The following is a 22,385-nucleotide window of genomic DNA, read 5'->3' on the forward strand; positions in this document are numbered from 1 at the left end:
AACAGTAGGAATTAAAAGGGAGATTGGTGGTAAAAGCAAGACTTAGAGGATCCAGTTTTGCATTAATATAGCTAAGGATTTTAAAAAATTCCAGCTAATCAGTGATATACTTTCTTTTTAAAACTCTTAAGAAGTTTTCCCCTTAGAACTCCTACATGGCTTATATTATATGTATTATATTACTCATATAAGGCTTATCATAATTGAATCCTGGGCTATAATGAGTTATATCTCATCTCCCCAACTAGATTATAAATTTCCAGCAGTATGGGTGACATGTTCTCTTTCTTTGGAACTTGTACAGTTCTTTGCACAGTGTCAGGCATATAAACAGCATTCAACAAATGTCTGATGAATAAATGTACTCATTTAAATTAGAAAAAAATTAGGGCTTACCTTAGAGATACATAGGATTCACTACTCCCAGTGCTCCACGGGGATTTAAGTTTTAGAACCCCATCTTTAAATCTGAACCAAATAAAATATTGCCATCTTGGTTAACCATTGTTTTAAATGTTTACTTTCCTTGTCCTATATTATTATATCTCTCAGGATTCTTTTGTTCATCCAGCTAATGATATGAGGATTGGGGAGCTTCACCCTTCATTAGCTGAGACCCCTCTGTACCCACCCAAACTTGTTCTGCTAGGGAAGGACAAAAAAGGTAACATTGTGAACCTGATGTGTAAAATACACCACAAATGCATGTGCATGATGAATCACCAGTTGTAAATTATGATACACCATAGTCTATAGAAAAATTTTACAATTATGTACGTCTAACATTTATCGATATGCTACCTGTTTTTATCCTTACTTTTCTGTGTTTATAATTGTCAGTGTTCAGAGCATTGTAATATTTTCCCTTTACATTTCAGAATCAACTGATGAGTCTGAAGTTGACAAAACTCACTGTCTGAATAACAGTGTTTCCTCAGGCACTTACTCAGACTACTCGCCTTCCCAGGCCTCCTCAGGATCCTCTAACGCCCGGGTTAAAGTGGGGTCCTTGCAGACAACAGCTAAAGATGCAGTACATAGTTCTTTGTGGGGTAACAGGTGTGTTTTCAGAATTCCCTCTTTTCTGTTCCCAAATGTTTATTTTCAGCAACTTATGAAAATGAAATCATCTTAACTTTGGAATTGTATCAGCACATGAGTTACATAGAAAATGGAAGGGGCAGGTAAGCAAATGGAGGCCCCTGGGATTTCCAAGAGCACCTTGAATCCATTTTATAAAGCAAAGCCATTGTTTAAGGGAGAGATTGTAGATTAATAACAGGTTGAGATGATAGAACAGAACAAAAATTTTTTAACAAAAATTTTTCCCCAATACTTATTATATTTATGTAGTCATTTCACCACTCATAATGGTGTTATGGATAAAGCAGCGGTTCTCAACCTGTGGGTCACGACCCCTTTGGCGGTCAAACGACCCTTTCACAGGGGTCGCCTAAGACCATCCTGCATATCAGATATTTACATTACAATTCATAACAGTAGCAACATTACAGTTATGAAGTAGCAACGAAAATAATGTTATGGTTGGGTCACAACATGAGGAACTGTATTTAAAGGGCCAGAAGGTTGAGAACCACTGGACTAAAGCAAGATGTATGTAAAGCCTTTGTATGCCTAGTACAAAGTAAATGTTCAATAAATTTTTCATTGCTATCATCATTTTATCACTACCTGGAAAAGTTAGAATATAGGTGAAAGTATTTAATCTTTCCAAAATGGATCCTACTCTATATTACTTCCATTTTACACACAAAAACAACTAAAGCCACAGACCACAATAAAGTGACTCGATGAGGTAGTATTTGCTCAGTTCTGATTCCTTGTTTTGTAACTTGTTGCTGTTTTACACTATAAATGGCAAATAAAAATAATCATCTATATATATAAAAGGCTAAGCAACCAGCCAATGGGCCGGTAGGTATGACGTGCACTGATCACCAAGGGGCAGATGCTCAACACAGGAGCTGCCCAGTGACAGCAACTCTCGCACTCCGGGACCCCTTGTGAGATGTCGGAAAGCCGGTTTCAGCCCAATCCCCGCAGGCCCCGCAGGCCCCGCAGGCCAGGCCAACGGACCCAACCTGCCGGAGGGACCCCGCTCACTCCACAGATGCCCTTTGAGCCACAGCTCTGCCCCAGGTGCAGCCGGCCAAGGAGGGACCGAGGGAAGTTGGCTCCAGGGTGTGTCCGACCCATCTCACCCAGTCCCACCCCACCAGCCACCTTCTAATTAATTTCCTTTCAATGTGCACGCATCTGTGCACTGGGCCACTAGTATGATATAACTAAACAATGACTTTCATTCATATTTTACTGATAATATCCCTACTGTTGGCCATAAATTGTTTGGTAATTAATAAATAAGTTTCTATTCACTGATGCCCATGATAATATTAACTCTTAACTCCTTATAAATTCATTATTTTTTTTCTATAAGCTGAGATTAATTTAGGTACTTTCTTCATTAGCAAAAACACTTAAAAGTCTTTTGCTCACTGATAAAAGATATATAATTCAATATTATTATTGTACAAATGGTTTTAAAAAATTGACATCTTCTAGACATACTGTGGTCACTGGTATGAACATGCCAATGACCAAAAGTCATCCTATATAATAAAAGCCTAATATGCTAAGTGTACGGTTGACCAGTCAGCTGTTCAACCAATCAAAGTATAATATGTTAATGATATGCTAAGGCCACTCAACCACTCGCTATGACATGCATTGACCACCAGGGGCAGACAGTCGACTGGTCAACCAAGCGCTATGACATGCATTGACCATCAGGGGGCAGAAGCTCTGACCAGTAGGTTAGCTTGCTTCTGGTGTCCGGACTGAGCAAGATGGGCCAGACACGCCCTGGAGCCCTCCCACGGTCAACCTCCCGCATCCCTCCCTCCCTAGCCCCGATGGTGCACCGGTAGGGTTCCTTAGCCTGGCTTGTGCCCTCTTGAAATCCTGGACCCCTTGGGGGATGTCAGAGAGCCAGCTTCAGCCCAATCCCAACTCCAGGCCAAGGGACCCCACTGCATATCAACTCCAGGCCAAGGGACCCCACTGAATTCGTGCACTGGGCCTCTAATATAATATAATAATAGAGTTGAATAGAACATAATACAATATGCATTCTAGATAAAGATACATGAGTATGTTCCCTATGCAATAGGTTTAATATTTTCAATATCTGGTCTTCAAATAAATTTTATTTGAAGAAAGTTTGGGTTTATTAGGTACACCAAGCATTTACAGAACAGGTACTCTCAACCAATAGTTTGTAAATGTCATGAATCAGAAATTCCAGGAACTGGGACCAGGAGTCAGGTGATTCTAATTATCAGACAGGCTGCAAGACCAATACAAGAACTATATAGTTCATTCATTCATTCATCCATTCAACAAATATATTTTTAATACCTACTCTGTGCCAGCCACAATGGTGGGCCTGAAGAAAAAAAATCTCTGCCCTCATACTAGTAAGTTTACATTCTAGCAGAGGACACAAGATAATACACAATATAATAGATAACTAAAATATATAGTATGTTAGAAGTTGTTGATTACTAGGAAGAAATTAAAGTCAGAGCAGGGTAAAGGGTGGATTTTTGGACATGAAATGGTAGTGAGGTCTTAATCATAAGAGGGGTATGGGTGAATGAGAAGTTCAACAAAGGACAGTGGCGTTCTTGACTGCTTGTTCCCTTTCTGGCAAAGACCCATTTTCATACTTCTTCCCATTGTCTTCACAGGATTACACAACCTTTCCCACAACCTCTTGATTCAAAGCCATTACTCAGCCAGCGGGAGGCTGTTCCCCCAGGGAATCTACCACAGCGCCCTGACCGGCTGCCAATGAGTGACACCTTCACTGACAACTGGACTGATGGCTCACATTATGATAACACAGGGTTTGTTGGCGAGGAAACCACAGGCGAGAATGCCAACAGCAATCCTCTCTTAGGTTCCAAATCTAGAAACCCACCTGCTCATGGACGCAGGCCTTTGATCAGGCAGGACAGGATTGTCGGCGTTCCCCTGGAGCTGGAGCAGTCTGCAAACAGACACACGCCGGAAACAGAAGTGCCTCCTTCCAATCCTTGGCAGAATTGGACCAGGACCCCTAGCCCTTTTGAAGACAGGACCGCCTTCCCTTCCAAGTTAGAGAACACCCCCACCACCAGCCCATTGCCTGAAAGGAAAGAACATATGAAAGACTCCGTTGACATACCTAGTCCTTTTTCTCCAGGACTACCGTGGGAGTATCACGATTCCAATCCCAACAGGAGTCTTGGCAACGTCTTCTCGCAAATCCACTGCCGTCCGGAATCTTCTAAAGGCATTCCCATCAGCAAAAGCACAGAGAGGCTGTCCCCACTCATGAAAGACATCAAGTCCAACAAATTCAAAAAGTCACAGAGTATCGATGAAATTGACATTGGCACCTACAAGGTTTATAACATCCCACTGGAAAACTATGCTTCTGGAAGTGATCACTTAGGGAGCCATGAGCGACCGGATAAGCTGTTGGGGCCCGAGCACGGCATGTCCAGCATGTCTCGCAGCCAGTCGGTCCCGATGCTGGACGACGAGATGCTCACGTATGGAGGCAGTAAAGGGCCCCAACCACAGAAAGCGTCCATGACCAAGAAAGTCTACCAGTTCGACCAAAGCTTCAATCCCCAAGGAGCAGTGGAAGTGAAAGCCGACAAGAGGATGCCGCCCCCTTTTCAACACAACTCCGAATACATGCAGCCGCCCGGCAAGAGCCTCGCCAAGGATCTCATCAGTCCGAGAGCTTACAGAGGGTACCCGCCCATGGAGCAGATGTTCTCCTTCTCCCAGCCATCTGTCAATGAGGATGCTGTGGTGAATGCCCAGTTTGCAAGCCAAGGGGCCAGGGCAGGCTTCTTGCGAAGAGCCGACTCCCTGGTGAGCGCCACGGAAATGGCCATGTTTAGAAGGGTCAGTGAACCGCACGAGCTGCCTCCGAGCGATCGGTACGGCAGACCTCCGTATAGGGGCGGTCTGGATCGCCAAAGCAGCGTTTCAGTGACTGAGTCCCAGTTCCTGAAAAGGAATGGCAGGTATGAAGACGAACACCCTTCATATCAAGAAGTGAAAGCTCAGGCGGGAAGTTTTCCGGTTAAAAACCTTACCCAGAGGAGGCCATTGTCTGCAAGAAGCTACAGTACAGAGAGTTACGGTGCCTCCCAAACCAGACCAGTTTCAGCTAGGCCTACTATGGCAGCTCTTTTGGAAAAAATACCATCTGACTATAACTTGGGTAACTATGGTGACAAGCCATCAGATAACAGTGATATAAAGACGAGGCCCACTCCTGTGAAGGGAGAGGAGAGCTGTGGTAAAATGCCTGCAGACTGGAGACAACAGCTGCTTAGACATATAGAAGCTAGAAGGTTAGACAGGGTATGTTTGGCATTTCTCTGTAAGAATATCCCTCCTGCCTTTAGTTTTATTTTATTGGCATTTCTAAGTCCATGTAGTGAAGCATGAACTACATGGGTGAATAGATGATCAGCATTTTGTTTATCTTTATATTGCGGGGAATTGGTCATTATAGTTTTTCATGGATGTTGTTTAATGCTCTTGGAGAGTCCATAACCTGTAGGTGAGTTGTTTATCAAATCTAGCCTAAATATTGTTAGCAAGAAAGAATTTCACTTGATTATATGGGATGGTGCTTCAGTCACTTTCGAGCCATTAAGGCAAATTGTCTCTCTGAAGGCACAAAACTGTTCTCTGGTGACCTAAAGGGTATGATTTTTATTGAATCCATAAAAAGTGAGTATTTTGCCCCTTTCTGCATGGACACACTTTTATTAAAGTCAGGTCTAATTTGTTTATAAAATTTGCATATAGTTACCGCTTTGGGACCACTAAAGTTATTACTTCAAAGGAGTAATAATCTTCCCAAAAAGAAACAGAAAAATAAAACAAGCAGACACTGAATGCCCCCTACATGTTATTTTATTTAATAAAAATCTCGCCATTTAGAATGTTAGTCTTTATATAGAAAGAAATGTTTAAATTCAAATCATACTACAGACAACAGAAATAGATGGTGTCTTTATAAAGACTACAAATGTACAAATTAGTGTGTATATTGCAGCAAAAAAGGAAATGAATACCATTTCAGATAAACAATTAAGTCACAATGAAGCATGGAATGCATAATTATTGAGGAGTAAAAAAAAACGTATAAAGCCTAGAATTATTTTTTGTTGCCTATTATTTCTCTTTTAGAGGAATCTGGTCATTCATTTTCTAGAACTGTGACCAAAATTAAGTCACAATGAAGCATGGAATGCATAATTATTTGAGGAGTAAAAGAAATGTATAAAGCCTAGAATTATTTTTGTTGCCTATTATTTCTCTTTAAGAGGAATCTGGTCATTCATTTTCTAGAACTGTGACCAGTGACCATCATTATGGAGTGGCCTTTGTGTGCCCTGCATTGACCGTAGAATCTTAAAGCTCTTTTTTGTGAAAACAGGGCCTTTTCTCATTTTGTAGGTTTCAAAGCTTCAGTGTAAATTGGGACTCTGGGTAATAATACACCATTGGAGTCTTTCACTCAATAGTCTTATTATTTTACTTGGTGTCCTACTGAAAGTATAGGTCACTGCATTTATCATATATATTTCCTTAACCTTGAATTTTGTGTTTTCAGGTGTACTTTTTCTAAAAAATTATATTGTTTGTAGGTCGTGTCTACATGACAAGAAAACAATCATTGTTAGGGAAAGCGTGAACTAATAAGTGTGGGTGTGGGTGTTAGTTTCTCACTGTGGAAATTGGTTCTGCCTTGCCAAGTATTTCATCAGAATGTCTGTTTCAAATAGGTGTGCTCAGTCCCATTGAAGGGAGCCTCATCAAAGCCTCATGACTGGCTGTCAGTGGGAGACACCTGGTCGGTTGTCACCATGCCTTACCTCAAGTTACACCCTCCATGTAGACAGATAACTTGGAGGGCGAAAATATTTGGGGCCAAATAATACAGTACAGTTTGGAAACTCTGGCCTCGTGTAGACACGACCATACGTAACAGGGTAAGATGAACTAGTCAAGAAAGGTTATAAGAAGCTTTTCAGAGCGTATGTACAATGATGAGTAATTTGAGGCAGCAGAGGAGTGAGTGGAAACAAAGCATAAAAAAAGAAAAACAAATTCTGAACATTTGGTACCATCATTCTCATTTACTGGTTTCCCAGCTAAATGGTTTCTCTCCTTTGATCAGAGCTACTGACAAGTAGGTGACTCCTCTAACTGGAAAGGAATTTGGAGGGAGGAAGATAAGACTGTGAGAGGGGGGGTTTGGATCACCAGGAGTTTGGAGGCGCTGCCTGTCCCAGAGTCCAGATACATAAAAGTTAACTCATATATTTCCCATTGCTGTGACAGCACCTCCCTTTTCAATTAGCCTCCATGTATCCCTGGTTTGGTTATCATTTTATTAGTGTCTTTCATTTTTCAGAGCAACTTCAATGTATGTTAATAGCTTCTCATTTAATTCTGACATTAAATTGCCTTAGAGAATTGCTTCAAGTCATTGAATCCTAGAAGCTCTCCCTCTAATTTTTTCCAAATAAGATTTCTGCTCCCTCTCAACTGACGTACTGAGCTTTTCAGGCTGTATCGTACTTAAAATTTCTCAGCTACTCAGCAAGATGAATCCAGGGTTGTGAAGCACAGATGTGTTGCCTAAAACTAGTTTTGACATAGCTGTGCTACTGAACATTCTGCCCAAAGTCAGATTGCACCAGAGACGCGCTGTGCTTCTTTCGCAGTGAAATTTAATTGATCAATTTGAACCCTGGAAATCAAATAGTTACATTGGAAACTATAGATTTTTGTCCAGTCCTCATAAAACAGAACTGCCTTTAAGCTCCGATAAGCTTAACAGACCAACATGATATTGGTTAAAGCTCTGGGTCGGTACTTGGAGAGGCAGCTCCAGGTACAACGCTGGATAAAAGATGCCCGTTTTTCCTCTAATGTAACCTCAAGGCTCAAGCTTGCACCACCGAGCCCCACTGTGACTGAGAGAAATTAAAACATGAACCCATGTGTCTGAGACTGCTACTCATCTAGAGGAGCTGATAGAGCACTAGATGGGGTGATTTTAATTCTTAAGAAATCAAGGGCTAGACTGAACTGTTCAGGGTCCTTTTCAATTTTGGCATAGTGATAATGAAAAAACTCTGGATAAAACAATCAAAAATCCATAACAAATCTTATTGGTCAGTGAAACTCTGATGCTAAAAATCATTGCTTTGCAAATAATGTCCTAGAGTTGAGTAGCTGTCTACTGTTAGTGTTCAGTTTTTTAAAAGGATATTAAGTTAACTTCTGTAGATATTTTTTTCAAAATAAGAGAATTACCTAAAGGATCAAATACTTAGATATTTCATTTCCATTATAAGTGGAAAGTAGAGATTGTACCGATGAAAACTAGTTGATGACCAGTCATCCAAAATATCTTAATTTTTTAAATGAAGTTCTGTAGAAAAAAAATTAACTATCAGACACTTGCAATAACTTTAGAAGGGTAGCCACAATTTAAAAAGTACTAGTTTTCTATAGTTATTTAGGTGTAGTATATAAGTAGCACTAATAGTTCAAATCATAATTCCTTTAGTTTCATAATTCCTTTATGAAATTTCTCCAATTTAAATGTAATTTTTAAGAAATAAAAAAGTTAGAATATTTGGATCCTCATACAACTTATTTGACTGGTTTGACTAAATTAATCTGTAAATTCAGTCAGCCAGTGGTCAAATTGAACGAGCTTTTGACCAGCTCTTTTTCTGAGTTGCTGTAAGTAAGCCTATAAACTGAGAAATAAAATAAACTGATTTTGGCTGCAACATTGAGTGCATCAGTTTTAAGGCAGGATCAGAAGCTAGTATTTGTCTTTTGTATGTGATGAACTCATAATGTGAAAGACACCATGAGATTTGCAGCTGACAAAAGTTTACTGACTTCACTGTTTAAACTTTTTTAATTGATAGACTTCCACAGATAAACAACATCTGTCCAAAATCACTGCTATCATGATATACGAGATAGATTTTATGCCTTTGAGTTAGCAGCAAATATAAAACAGAATGTATCTTTGCTTTTTGTCTTTTCTGTAGTTTTGGATGGTACCCATTATGTGCATAACTAACACTGTTTACCGTTTGCTTCTGTCTGATCGAGTGCATGTTTTGAAAAGAAAGTTACTGTTTGCTCGCTTAAAGTTAAATGTGATAAATTGAAACATGTTCATGTTATAATCAGTTTGTTGAGCATGTGTTCACACCCTGTCACATGATTATCTCCTCTACTCAGAACGCTGCTTACAAACACAACACAGTTAACCTTGGCATGCTGCCCTATGGAGGTATTTCAGCAATGCATGCAGGCAGAAGCATGACTTTAAACTTGCAGACTAAGTCTAAATTTGATCTACAAGAACTACCTCTTCAGAAAGTAAGTATGGACTGCCCTACATGTGTCAGCATACCAAAGCCAATAAAAGTTTGCTTACTTACTGTGTTTAGGCTGTACATACAGCCCTGCTTATAGACTCTCACGAGTCCCTAAAGCACCAGGGCACATAATGTAGAGCCTGAACTCTTCTTAGCTGCTAAATGAATATTTGTAGCTAGACTGATGATCAGGTTCCTGCTTTACAGCTTTGCTTTTTGGATTGAGCAGGTACATGGCTTTTTGTGTTGCTTTAAGGCTCATTGTTCATGTTACTCATTTTCTTTTTCTCTTATTCTTTGTTGTTTTTTTCATACATATCTTTTTCTTAGATAGCCTCTAACTTGCTGATGCATTCTATGAACAGCTAAAAATTATAAACGGATTTCTGTTTATTCCTTTGGAAAAGACAGAGTCCTCAATTGGAATGGAAATTAAGTGGTCAGTACTTCTAAGTGCTTTTTTAGCCTGTCTTCCTTACAGGAAATACTACACAGAAGTAAAACATGCGATACAAGTTTGTGACTTCCCGAGCAAATTGTTACTCAACCTAGGCTAATAAAAGAACACATAGGCTCATTTGAAAGAGACTACGCTGTAAGATGAACCATTTCCGTTGGCGAAGGAACATTTCTGCTCATTTTATTCAAGCAAAACTGAGAATGTACATTTTACCTGTTTAAATTGATTAATGCCTTCTGTCTTGGTTACATTTTGATGGATACTAATGAGTCATTTTTACACAATATGTCACTAAGACTTTATTATAAATATAGTCATTAGCCTCGTAACTTTTTAGGGGAAAAAATGCAATGCAAAGTGGGAATAACAGAGTGACAGTAGCCTCCTAATAAAATTAATGACCATATGGAGCAAACTCCCATCCTAGCAAAATGAGGGTCAAAAGACCTCAAATTCAGGTTTTATTGTCAAATTAGTCTTAAAAACAATCTCTATCTCTGGATTGTTTGCTTCCCACTGTGAGTAGAGAAATAAAATCAAAGAGATATTTATATTCACAAATGTATCATCACTTTGGAAAAAAAAACTAACTAAATTAAGAACCTTTGAGTGTTGTTTGTCCTTGGTCTCCTGTTGCAGGACCAGTGGTGTGTCAGTAACTTCCTCTCCAGGGAGAAAAACATGGCCATGATTTGTGATGTTTGCCAATGTCAGCGATATAAATACTCCCTCTACAGACGGTTTCAAAGTACTAACGTAACACCACTGAGCTCAGAACTGGGGCTTGAGCACAAATGGTTCTCATGAGCTAAAACTAGTCGGCTTCCACCTACCACTATCTGTGAGGCCCTTTTTGCTGGAGCCTGTTTCATGTTCTCTCAGACGCCCAAGGCTCTCATCCTTGGCCACAAGGAAACCAGTTTTCCAAAAGGCCTTGAAACTTATTTGCACTAAGTAATAGATGAGATGTCACAATTTTAATAGGCACCTTTCCTGGAGGGCTTGACAAGTAATAGAAATGAAACCCTTAAACTAAAATGATTGAGTTTCAAAATTCAGTGAGATTAGAGAGGTCTTGGTATGAAGGAAGCTATTGCTTGAATCCCTTAAAGTTATACCATATAAATAGCTCCTTATTCTGCCTAATGTTTAGCCCTATTTACTTATCACTCTATAGAATAATACAGATATATTCAGTGCTAAAAATGGTAATATACTTTGAAGCACTCTTTCTGAATGTCTAAATTATCTCCAGATATAATTTAGGTACCTCTGTATTGCCATATTAATTTTCTGATGTTGTTTGGGGTACCCTAGAGAATGGATTCATTATGCTTACTATAGTTTTAGGATGATCTATAACAGAAATATTCCAGAGTTATAATAGTTAGAGACTCTTCAACCTTCCTCCATTGGGCACAGAGATGACCTAAAGGAATTCTCTTTGGAAGCTACATTAAAGTGCAAATCAAGAATAATTCAGTTATTGCAAGACTCCATCTGAAAATGAATTATCGTCAATACTGCACTATCCACACAAAGAGAGAAAGAGAGAGAGACAAAGAAGGCAGGGGGTGGAAAAGGAACACAGGCAGGGCAAGTATTCTATTACCACCAAAAGATTTCATGACTCCAAACTATCAGTTTAAGGTGTCTAAACTTTAGGCCTTTAGGCATCTTGGGACAACTTTCTTACCCGGCCGCCATTGCAGGAACGCCATCATATGTGACATTGAGTGGTGCTTACTCACTTTTGAGTCTCCTCCAGCCTCTGCTTCCTCCCGTGGATTCCAGTCTAATTCTCTGCCCCTTCACCTTTGGGCAGGTACATCTGTTCTACAGAGCTTCCTTAATTAGAAAATCTGTCTGGTTTTTCTGCCAGGCTTTCCCATCATCACTTTTAAGAGGCAGACTCTCAGAATCCCCCTTCTTGGATCCACTGACCACTGTTGCTAACTGATCCCATGCTTGAGGCTCACTTTCCCTGAACTCTTTTCTACAGGAAAGGAGATGGACAAAAATGATTTTCCTTTGATTTACAAATGCATAAAAATCCATTTCAACACTTTTGTCTTGCCTCTTAAGATAATAAAAATTAATATCCGATATCTACAATTTCTTTGCAGCCCCTAAATATTTGTTGGCCACAAGAATTCCACTAAAATACAAAATAAGGTCAATTTATAAGCATGCATTTTTCAGCAGATAAAATTGACAAAGCTGTCCATTCTCCTGTGGAAACACTGGCACTGTCTTTTTATTCATAAAATTCCTGAATGATAATATTAGCCATCTCTAGTTAGGTGCTAGAAAAAATGAATTTAAGTATCCTAAGGAATCTAAATTAACATTTTTCACATATTACAAGTTAAGCAAAGGAAATAAAGTTGCAGCATACTTTTGTGTGGTCGTGCCCTGCCAAAGGGACATTCAGGCGCTGAAATCTAGACTTTTCCCATGCTCCCTGCTTGCCAAGTCTTACCTCTGGTAATTAGAGGAAAGGAGCACCTTTGTGTATTTCCTCCCCCCATTAAGACTGTCTTTTTGTAAGTTATGCACCCAGAGAAGTGGGCCTTTTTGTGATTCCTACCTTCCCCACCATCTCCATTTTTGGTAATTGACAGAAAGGTATCATTTGTGTAAGCTGAGATCCTGACAGCACATTATTTCTTTTTTTGGCTTGGGTTTTTTTTTTTTTTTAGTTTGCCAAAACATACCTAGTTTGTTTGTTTTTTCTTCTCAGCTTTCTTTAAATAAATTTGTAGTAAACTAATGAAAGGATATAACTATTTGTGAATGAAGATTGAAGACTCTGTACTTGATAAAGTATTTACACAGTGAATATTTATGTGGACAGAAAGGAAAGACTCTCCCAGATTTTGCTATGTGTTTTCAATAGTTCCATTTTCATATTTATTCTATGCTAGGTTGAGTATTGCACATTTTTCATGAATTACAAGCTAAATATAGACTTTCCATATGATAAACAGTAAATTACATTTTCTAATTTAATTTTATGGAGCCTCTTAAGATATTAAAAGAATGTGAATAAATATAACAATATTAGTTTAATAAATTTAATTTTCTTTAATATTCTCATTTATTGATGATTATTCAAATTTCCTAAAAAAGTAATGATACTTATGATCAGAGCATTTAAGACATAAATCATCTATTAAATTATAAACTTTTATATTTTCTATCTACTTATTTATTCATTCATTCACTCATTCATTTACTCATTTTTTTATTTACTGCCGCTCCAAAAAGCATTTAAGGCAACTTTCTATGATGTTATTAATGGTTCTATGTGCTTCTTCGGATGTGTTCTGTTGTAATTGAACTTAGCTATTGTCTTAAAATGTTATGTTATCAGAGAGAAATATAATACAGTTGACCCTGTACAACATGGGTTTGATGTGTACAGGTCCACTTATATATGGATCTTTTTCAGTAAATACTGTGAGTGTATTTTCTCTTCCTTATGATTTTCTTAATAACATTTTATTTACTCTAGCTTACTTTATTGTACAAATACAATATATAATACATATAACATACAAAATATGTGTTCATCAACTGTGTTATCAGTAAGGTTACCGATCAACAGTAGGCTATTAGTAATTAAGTTTTGGGGAAGTTAAAGGTATATGTGGATTTTCGACTGCAAAGGAATTGGCACCCCTAACCATGTGTTGTTCAAGGGTCAACTGTATTGTAAAATGTCAATTCAGACACCATTTTTATTATCCAGATTAATGGTAGAATAAATATTTTGATAGAAGAAGAGTAAAGAATAAACGTTATTGAGAATCTACTATGTACCTGGTACAATGAGGTACTTTAAATATATTTTTTCACCCACCTCTAACAAAAACTCTCATAGGAAGTTTTATCTTCATTATATAGATGAGAAATCTGAGGTTCATGTGTCACAGAAAATAAGTCACTTGTATTTTTACTGTTTTACTATTGTAACCCCTGTCCCTGGCATAGGGGCAGCTAGCATTGGAATCTGACTCTGCTTGGCACCCAAGTTCTTGCTGTTTACTATATGGTGATGCCTTCTGGAATGTTTGTAAAACCTGGCATTTCCTTAGAACATAGCTCATAAGAGTTGATAAAGCTCTCTTGTACACACTATTATCCCACATCATCTTCATAACAATCCAGAAAAGTAGATATCATGGGGTGAGAAAGAACACATAAGTAGGATATATTCATTTATCCAAAACATATCATGACCCAAATCTTCCCCTATGTGCTACAGACACATGCTTTCTGAGTTAGCTGAGCTTACTAAACGCTAATAGTTACCTTGCACTTATTAAGATCCTCTTGCACTTCCTGAGCACTTACTACCGCTTAGAAATATGCTTGGTAGCAGTCAAAGGCCAAAGGTTGTGAACCCAAGAAAATCATAAATTAATCATCCATGCTACTGCAGCCCCAGGGATAAGCAGGGATGTGGAAGAAATCATTGGCCTTTTCTAACTTCCGTTTGCAGGTTTCCGGCTGCCAATATTAACAGCGTGGTCTCTTCTACACTGGAGCAATTGATACTTTGTTTCCTTTTCTTTCTTTTTTTAACGTCTCCCACTATAATAGTATACCATAGCACCTAATGCTTATTGGATTATTAAAACAGATATTAACATAAATTATAATTTCAAGAGAAGGGATGGTGAAATTATAGAAATATCTGTATTAAATCATCTTTTCATAGAATTTTTCCTGGAAGAAAATGTTATCTGTTTTGCTGGTTAATATTCATTCTTCTATATTTTGAATTAGATAAGTTTAGATAGCAATACTTGTACCTAAACGATTTTAAAATTTCTAATGTCCTTTATTACTGCATCTATGCAGACGACTCAGGATCAAATAGTGCCAATATTTTACATGCATTTATTTACCCCAGTTCCAAGGATTACTTACTTGATGCCATTTAGGGGCAGTTTATGCCTACAGTTTCTATTGATCTTGCTGCATTTATTATTGGCTACCTACCCTCAAGAAGGATTCTCTTAACTTCCTAATTATGCAAAATACTTTTATCTTATAAACCACATACATTTTCATCAGTAGGAGCTAAAATTACCATAATAATCTTAGCATCCATACAGATGCTTCTTCATCATTGTAATAAAATGGTGGTTTAAGAATCATGTTGACATGACCTTACCACCTTCAGATTGAACCCTGTGATATCATAATAGTTTAGATTCAAGCTTGGCATATAGTTGTCTTTATAATACCGATTTTTTTCAAAAATATGCAGGAAAAGAATAACAATAATTTTGCCAGAAATATTTTGAGGAAAATTAATTTTAAAGCATTTTTTGAATCTATGGTAATGCCTTTCATGAATCATGTAACAATTACTGAGCAAAATAGATCCTTGAGATCTTAAGGGATATATCCCAAGACCTTTTCAAAGTGCCAAATTGTAATACCACACTTATATAATTCCCCCGACAAAATGCACTAAGCGTTTATTGTACCCATTTATTAGCAGACAAGAGCAAAGCCATTGGATCAACTAAGCTCATTTACTTCTACCTGTGAATCTTGTACATACAGGTACTCACATATGGAGACATATAGACACACCTGCATGCACACACTCATATACATACACAGATATATAGAGACACACACATACTCATGCACATTTATGCCTCAGCAAAATTAGAAATTACTTCTTCCAATAGACACGTGTGATCATTCACAGCAGTGTTAAATCTACAAATGTCCGCAGCAGTCTTTGGGACCAGAACCTGTTCAGCAAAACTTTTACTAGCATTACTTAATTTCTTAATACAGTTTTTGATTTTTTCACTAAATCATACTGACCATTTTCTCTATTATTCTGAAATATTGAATATCTACAGAATTTAGAAGCTGAGAGAATGCTGCAGGTGATGATTTTCCATGTCCTTTAGATTTAATTGGTTACATGTGGTAAGGATAAGATTTATTCTTAATCTTTTAAAGTATATAAATAAAATATCTAGAATATGGTACTAAAAATAAATGAATAACTGAACATCAATTCGGTTATTTTCTCTGAAATAATAAATTTCAACAGTGATAACTTCATTACTTTTTTTATACTTTTCAATTGCTCCTTTTAATCTTCTGTGGAATTTTAACAACTGAGCAAATCCATTTATACTTGGTTCATTAGCACTTTATCAAGAGTACAATTTTTTGTTAATGTCTATGCTCATTTTGGGAAATAATGTGAACCTACCATATAACTCTCTTTTGGGTTCCCAAACAATGAATTGTTCCCATACTCTATTTCTGCAAACTTAAGTCACCCCTAGGATGTCTTACTTAAAAACAAAAAGACCAAAACATTCTTGAAATTAATAAAGGAAATTGCGTTCAGACTATTTCTTTAATTTCGCTGTCTAGTGAAAGTAATTCTTTATGTGTCTGCATGTTTGTTTCCTTTGGCCATAATAGAGAGAAATTGGTATGCATGCTGATCCTAATTTTAAAGAGAAAAAGATTAATTCCTAAACTAATAAAGAGCCTATATCATCATAATATTAGAAATTTAACTAAAGAGTTTTAGCCCCCTTTTTTTACAACAGAAAGAATTTTGCAATTATCAGTTGCTTTCTGTGACTAGAAGTCATATCTGGCCAGCTGAACCAAGTTTAGTGGAGGAAACAGAGATGGTGTGATATGGAGGAAAAGAGAAAGATACCTGTGTTGAACTCTCAAAAAATCTGTGTTGCACAGACCTAGCCAGATGAACACTTTATTATCCCACTTCTTTGGCACAGAAACCCAGCCAGAAAAAAACATGGGCCCGTAATGCCTATCCTGAATGATTATATTTTAACTGCTTAATTTTAATAATTTGAGTTGTCGTATTTTAATATCTAAAAAAATTGTTTGGGGACATATGCCCAAATAATAATCTGGAAAAGGCAAAGACTAGAAAATTAATGCTTAAAAACAAACAGATGGACCCTGAATTGTTATCTGGCTATTTTTAAGTAATACATGCTTTAAATGTGTTAATGTTTGGTTTCCAAAGAAACACAAATTCATTTCTAGCTAACCCAGGAGATTCAATTCAATACCTTTTCTCTTTTTTCACTCTTTCAGATAGGCTCATGAGAAAGAAATTCACATGGCCAAAGAATAATAAGAAAACTGAGTTATCTTCTTACTTTTCACTATGTCCATTAGACCTTAGGAAAGCTTCATCTAGTTTCATAACAAATCTGATTTTCAAGTAACTCCAAGCAATGCTTTTAAAAAATGCATGCAGTCAGAATACACATAGAGTGGTTATATAATTGTTTTCTAAAGGAGAACAACTGGGGCTATTCCATGTAATCAGAGGAAGCCTAGCAAGCAGCCCATTTCTGCCATGTTATAAAGAGAATGGTCTAGTTCTCCCATTCTGGGTATGGAGGACAATACTTCACACAGAGTAGAGCTGCACATACATGCTGTAACTCAGCTTTATTTGTCTGTAGTGATCCTTCAAAACATCCACATAAAGTGGAATAGGGAACACTAAACATAGTATCTCACCCATAAGAATTCCTCAGGAACTCGAGTTTAGTACCTGTGTATCCTGTAAGTTCGGGGAGGAGAAAGGCTTTGTGAAAAATTAATCTGCTTTCAGAAGAAAAATATCCCACTATTATATCCCTCCATGGTGTGTGAATCCTTCCTACTATTCAGGTCAGACTGTGGAGGACCCCCCCCCCCAAATATCTAATATTATAATAATAAAGACAGAGAAATTATTATTTGTTAAAAATAATAAGCAGTAAATCAGCAAAAAATTAAATATATATGAAGAGTTTAAACTTTAATGCATGTGACCTATATAAATAAATTTTGAATTAAAAGTCATGATTTATTTATACTGTGATTCTAATAATACAATATTTTTATGTTGTTTTAATTTCCCCCTCATAGCTCTCTGTAGATAATGTCATATAACCATGAATCTTACATACACTATACTAGTGTTAACACTCTTTTGGATTAGCGCAAGGTATATGCTCCCAGAATCAGTACAACCTTATAAAATTTGTGTTAGGCTATGGTTTCAAATATTAAGAGTTAGATACTGTGTTTCTATGGTTTCAATTTATACTCTAAGTGGTAGTAGCATACTCAAGAAACAAGCAAGTTTTAAATGTTGTGGTTTTTATCAGTTGGTTAATTTTATTTTGATTATTTTTATTCAGGTACTATAAATAATCTAAACTTTTCCTTAAATTTCAGTATATAACTCTAAGAATGTTACTTTAGTTAAATTTCTCACTGCTTCCAGAAAGCTGTCAATTTAGAATTTTTTACTGAGTAAAAGGTGTATAGTAATACTTCCAATTCAGGATGTATGGGATTTTTTTGCAGTTAAACAAAATTAATTTTACCATAATCATTAGGGACTCTCTTCAGAAAACTATGATTAAACTTCTATTACATCACTAAAGAATGCCATACCATTTTTGCAATAGACCCCGTCCCAGCAAAGCAACATTTTAGACAATGGACAAGAAGATGTATCTCCTAGTGGCCAATGGAATCCTTATCCTCTTGGGAGGCGGGATGTACCTCCGGACACCATTACTAAAAAGGTAACCAATTTTAAGTTGATGACACAAACCTTGAGCCTTGCACATCCATTGTAATATGTAATCCATATCTTATATCTTAACATCATTTCTAACTTTGTGACAAATTTAGGCTAAATATTATTTCACTATAAGAATTATAAGTGCACTGAAAAGGATGAAAAATGAGCATTGCCAAATGTTCAGAGCTGGTAATAAATTTCTACAAACATTCTGCTGCCTCTCTGCAGATACTAGCACCTCTTACTAGTGCCTGACACCCATCTTTGACATGCAACTACAGGAAGGTGTGTAACATATACTTCTGACTTTCTTGACTTCAGCATTATGATGTAGCCAATTTGTATGAAATGAAATTTTTTTAAACATTTAGACATTTTTTATTTTTATTTTCAATATATGTTTATTGATTTCAAAGAGGAAGGGAGATGGAGAGAGAGAAACATCAATAAGAGAGAATCATTGATCGGGTGCTTCCTGCACACCCCCTACTGGGGATCAAGCCCACAACCCAGGTATGGGTCCTGACCGGGAATCAAACCATGACCTCCTGGTTCATAGGTTGATGCTCAACTACTGAGCCACGCCGGCTGGGCATGAAATGAAATTTAACTACAAAGAGATTGATTCACATTACTAAAAGTCATTCATTCATCCAATCATTCATTTAATAAACAGTGAGTCAAGTAACACTATGTTTGGAGCAGTTACCAGGTGCTGGGGAACAAAAATGAATATGATATGGTGTCTTACCTCCAGAACCTTTTAGTCTAGTGAGATAGGCTGAGTGATATGCAGGTAATCATAAGACTACATGTTAAGTTGCCATAAAGAGCATTAAAAAAGACTGAGAGAGGATAATTGTGAGATATATACGGGACACAGGATTAGTATTCCAGAATATATGTTTTTAAACTCCTACAAATCAATAAGAAAATACATACAATAGAATGTTTTAAATTATAAAATACAGGGGAAATCAGAAGAGTGAATAAATATTTTAAAAACTGAAACATTTAATCAAGAAAATGCAAAAAAATGTTATTTTCCACTGGCTAGATTTGGAAAAATTAAGTATGAAAAATGAAGCTGTTTGCAAGTATAAGAGCAATGGAAACTTTTATACTGCTAGTGGAAATAAAAATCACAATGGTTTGATAACAAATTATCTTACAAAGCTAACCATGCATAGACCCTACATTCCAACAATTCTCTTCCTGAGATGATATTCTAGAAAAAAATCCTATGCATGTCATTCAGATACTTTAAATATTGAGAATAGTTGAACATTGAAAAAAAAAAAACAATATCTACCAGGAAAGTGTATACACAAATTCTGCTATTCACACAAAGGAATATTTTACAGCCATGGAAATTACTTAACTGTAATTATGATAATGTATATAAATTTTTAAAATGTAATTAGAGTGAAAAATTAGTTTCAGAAGATGTCACACATCAAAAATACCACATTTATAAATCTCAAAAATAAGCAACATTAAAATATATTGTTTAGGCATAATTACATGATTGAAAACACTAATTTTATAAGTAAACAGTTAACAAAAAATTTAGGATTATTGTTATCTCTAAAGGGAAAACTGGGGGTAGGATGAGGGAGGAAACTGGTATTATTGGTACTGTTCTATTTCTTAAGGTGAATTGTGGTTCTTACACTCTACTTTTTAAGTTCATGAGTGTTCATTTTGATACTGTGATTCATAACTTACATATGCACTACATAATCACAAACTCTTTCTAACTTAGGTGATGATTTCCCTCTTGATGATGACCTCGGTACTTTTAATATATATAAAAATCAAATTATTTACCCCCAAATAATTGTGAACACCCTGATTTGCAGGTGTTACACATGTTATTAATCTCCCTATTGAGCAATATTCAGCAGTGTAGATAACTATAATATAGTGTGATTAGTGCTGTGAAGATGGGATACAGTGCTATGAGGGCACACACCTGTTTAGTTAAGAAACTAATGGAAGTTGAGAATGAAGAGTGGTGTAAAATAAAGCTGGAGGAATACGCAGAAGCCAAATCATGCTGAGTTTTATAGTGAAGGAAATGGGAAGGGAAACATTGAACTATTTTAGATAGGGCAAAGACATGATTAAATTTTTCTTTAATGAGCACTGATAGCTTTTCAGAGAATGAATTGGAGAGGAGACTGACTAGAAGTAATTGAACCAGTTAAGAAACGTCTGTTGTAATTCAGGGGAGAATATATGGAAGTAATAGGTGATGGAAAGAAATGCATAGATTCAATATATTCTTAAATGTTACACTGGACATGAGGCATAAGAGATAAAGGGCAGTTCCAAAATTGATTGATACCCAGGTTTCTAATTTGGGCAAGTGAGTGACGATATGTGCTGAGATGGGAAATACAAAAAGAATAGTAAGTGGAAGTGGAGAAGAGAGACAGCTTAAGTTTAATATGTTGATTTGATGTATTGTTGAGGCATCTGAGTGGAAAAGTTTAGTGGATATTTAGATATATTTATCTGAAGTTCAGGAAGAAAATATTTTTTAATGTTTTTTATTGATTTGAGAGAGCGAGGAAGGGAGAGGGATAGAGAGATAGAAACATCGATGAGAGAGATACATTGATTGGCTGCCTCCTGCACCTCCCCTCCCCACCCACTGGGGATCAAACAGGTAACCTCCTGGTTCATGGGTTGATGCTCAGTCAGTGAGCCACACCAGCCGGGCCAGGAGAGAAATCTTAGCTGGAGATTCAAACTTAGCAGTCATCAAATTGAGCCATGAGTGAGGTAGATGGATGACATAGAACTCCACGGAACACCAACATTTCAGAGATGTTTCTAGGAAGAACAGAGAAGAAATCATTTTTTCAGTGGTGTCTTTCCTTTGCAAGGTATAGAAAACTCAAGGGAAACAGCCTTGAACATTAAGGAAATGCTTAGCTAACAAAGTCAAAATGTAGGGAAAGGCTCAGATTTATATATAATATTAATTACTTAAGTTACTAGTATTTCCCTCCTCACTCTTCCATCCATACTGTTAGCTTTATCCTAAAATCAGTTCCCCTCATTGCAGACTAAATAAAGACAGAAATCTAGAAAACTCAAAAAAGGACTTTCCTTTTGAAAGAAAAGATAGAATTATGGTGGACTCTGGAAGGGAATATTTAAGACAGCAGACATCTGATCATATTTAAAGGCTGAAGGGAAAAAGCTGTTTGTTGAAAATCTCAGAAAGGCTAGGAGGAAAATTCCTCTTTATGAGAAAAGAGGAGAGGATAAAACTGATGGCAAGAAATTAAAGGAGTACCTATCAGAGCCTAATGCAGATTGCCTGCCGGAAGGAGGGAACCATATGTACATACATAGCTGCAAAGGACTACTATAATTTTCCCACAAAGGGAGAACCTTATTCATGTATTACTCTAGATGCAACTAAGAGGTGTTTACATTATACATTCATACATCCACTTTACATGGAATCTATTTTCGGTGTCCATAATGTCATGTTTAATCATACCATCGATACAAATCAAGATGATCATTTTCTTGCTTCTCTGTGTGCTTTAAGAACTGCATGCAATCCTATATATTGATTAAACTAGAGGCCCGGTGCACAAAAATTTGTGCACTCAGGGGGGAGAAGGGGTCCCTCAGCCCGTCCTGTGCCCTCTCGCAGTCTGGGACCCTTCGGGAGATAATGACCTGCTTGCTTAGGCCCGCTCCTGGGTGGCAGAGGGCAGGCCCAATCCCTAGGTGCAGCCCCTGGTCGGGCTCACAGCAGGGC

General features: G+C 37.0%; 1 protein-coding gene across 7 annotated transcripts in view; it reads left to right on the forward strand.

Annotated features, from left to right (window-relative positions):
- Positions 1-22,385, forward strand: part of LRRC7 (leucine rich repeat containing 7) — a 498,579-nt gene that overhangs the window by 406,626 nt on the left and 69,568 nt on the right. For 4 of the 7 annotated variants that reach the window (XM_005871895.2, XM_014544333.1, XM_014544331.1 and 1 more), the window contains 5 exons: positions 553-664; positions 879-1,059; positions 3,771-5,448; positions 9,376-9,516; positions 18,480-18,599. In XM_005871895.2, coding sequence (XP_005871957.1) covers positions 553-664; positions 879-1,059; positions 3,771-5,448; positions 9,376-9,516; positions 18,480-18,599 — 2,232 coding nt within the window. The remainder of the gene's footprint in view (positions 1-552; positions 665-878; positions 1,060-3,770; positions 5,449-9,375; positions 9,517-18,479; positions 18,600-22,385) is intronic. The other 3 variants (XM_014544329.1, XM_014544330.1, XM_014544332.1) reach the window with 3 other exon arrangements.

The sequence above is a fragment of the Myotis brandtii genome, unplaced genomic scaffold (genome assembly GCF_000412655.1).
Source record: "Myotis brandtii unplaced genomic scaffold, ASM41265v1 scaffold36, whole genome shotgun sequence".
NCBI classification, from domain to species: Eukaryota; Metazoa; Chordata; class Mammalia; order Chiroptera; family Vespertilionidae; genus Myotis; species Myotis brandtii.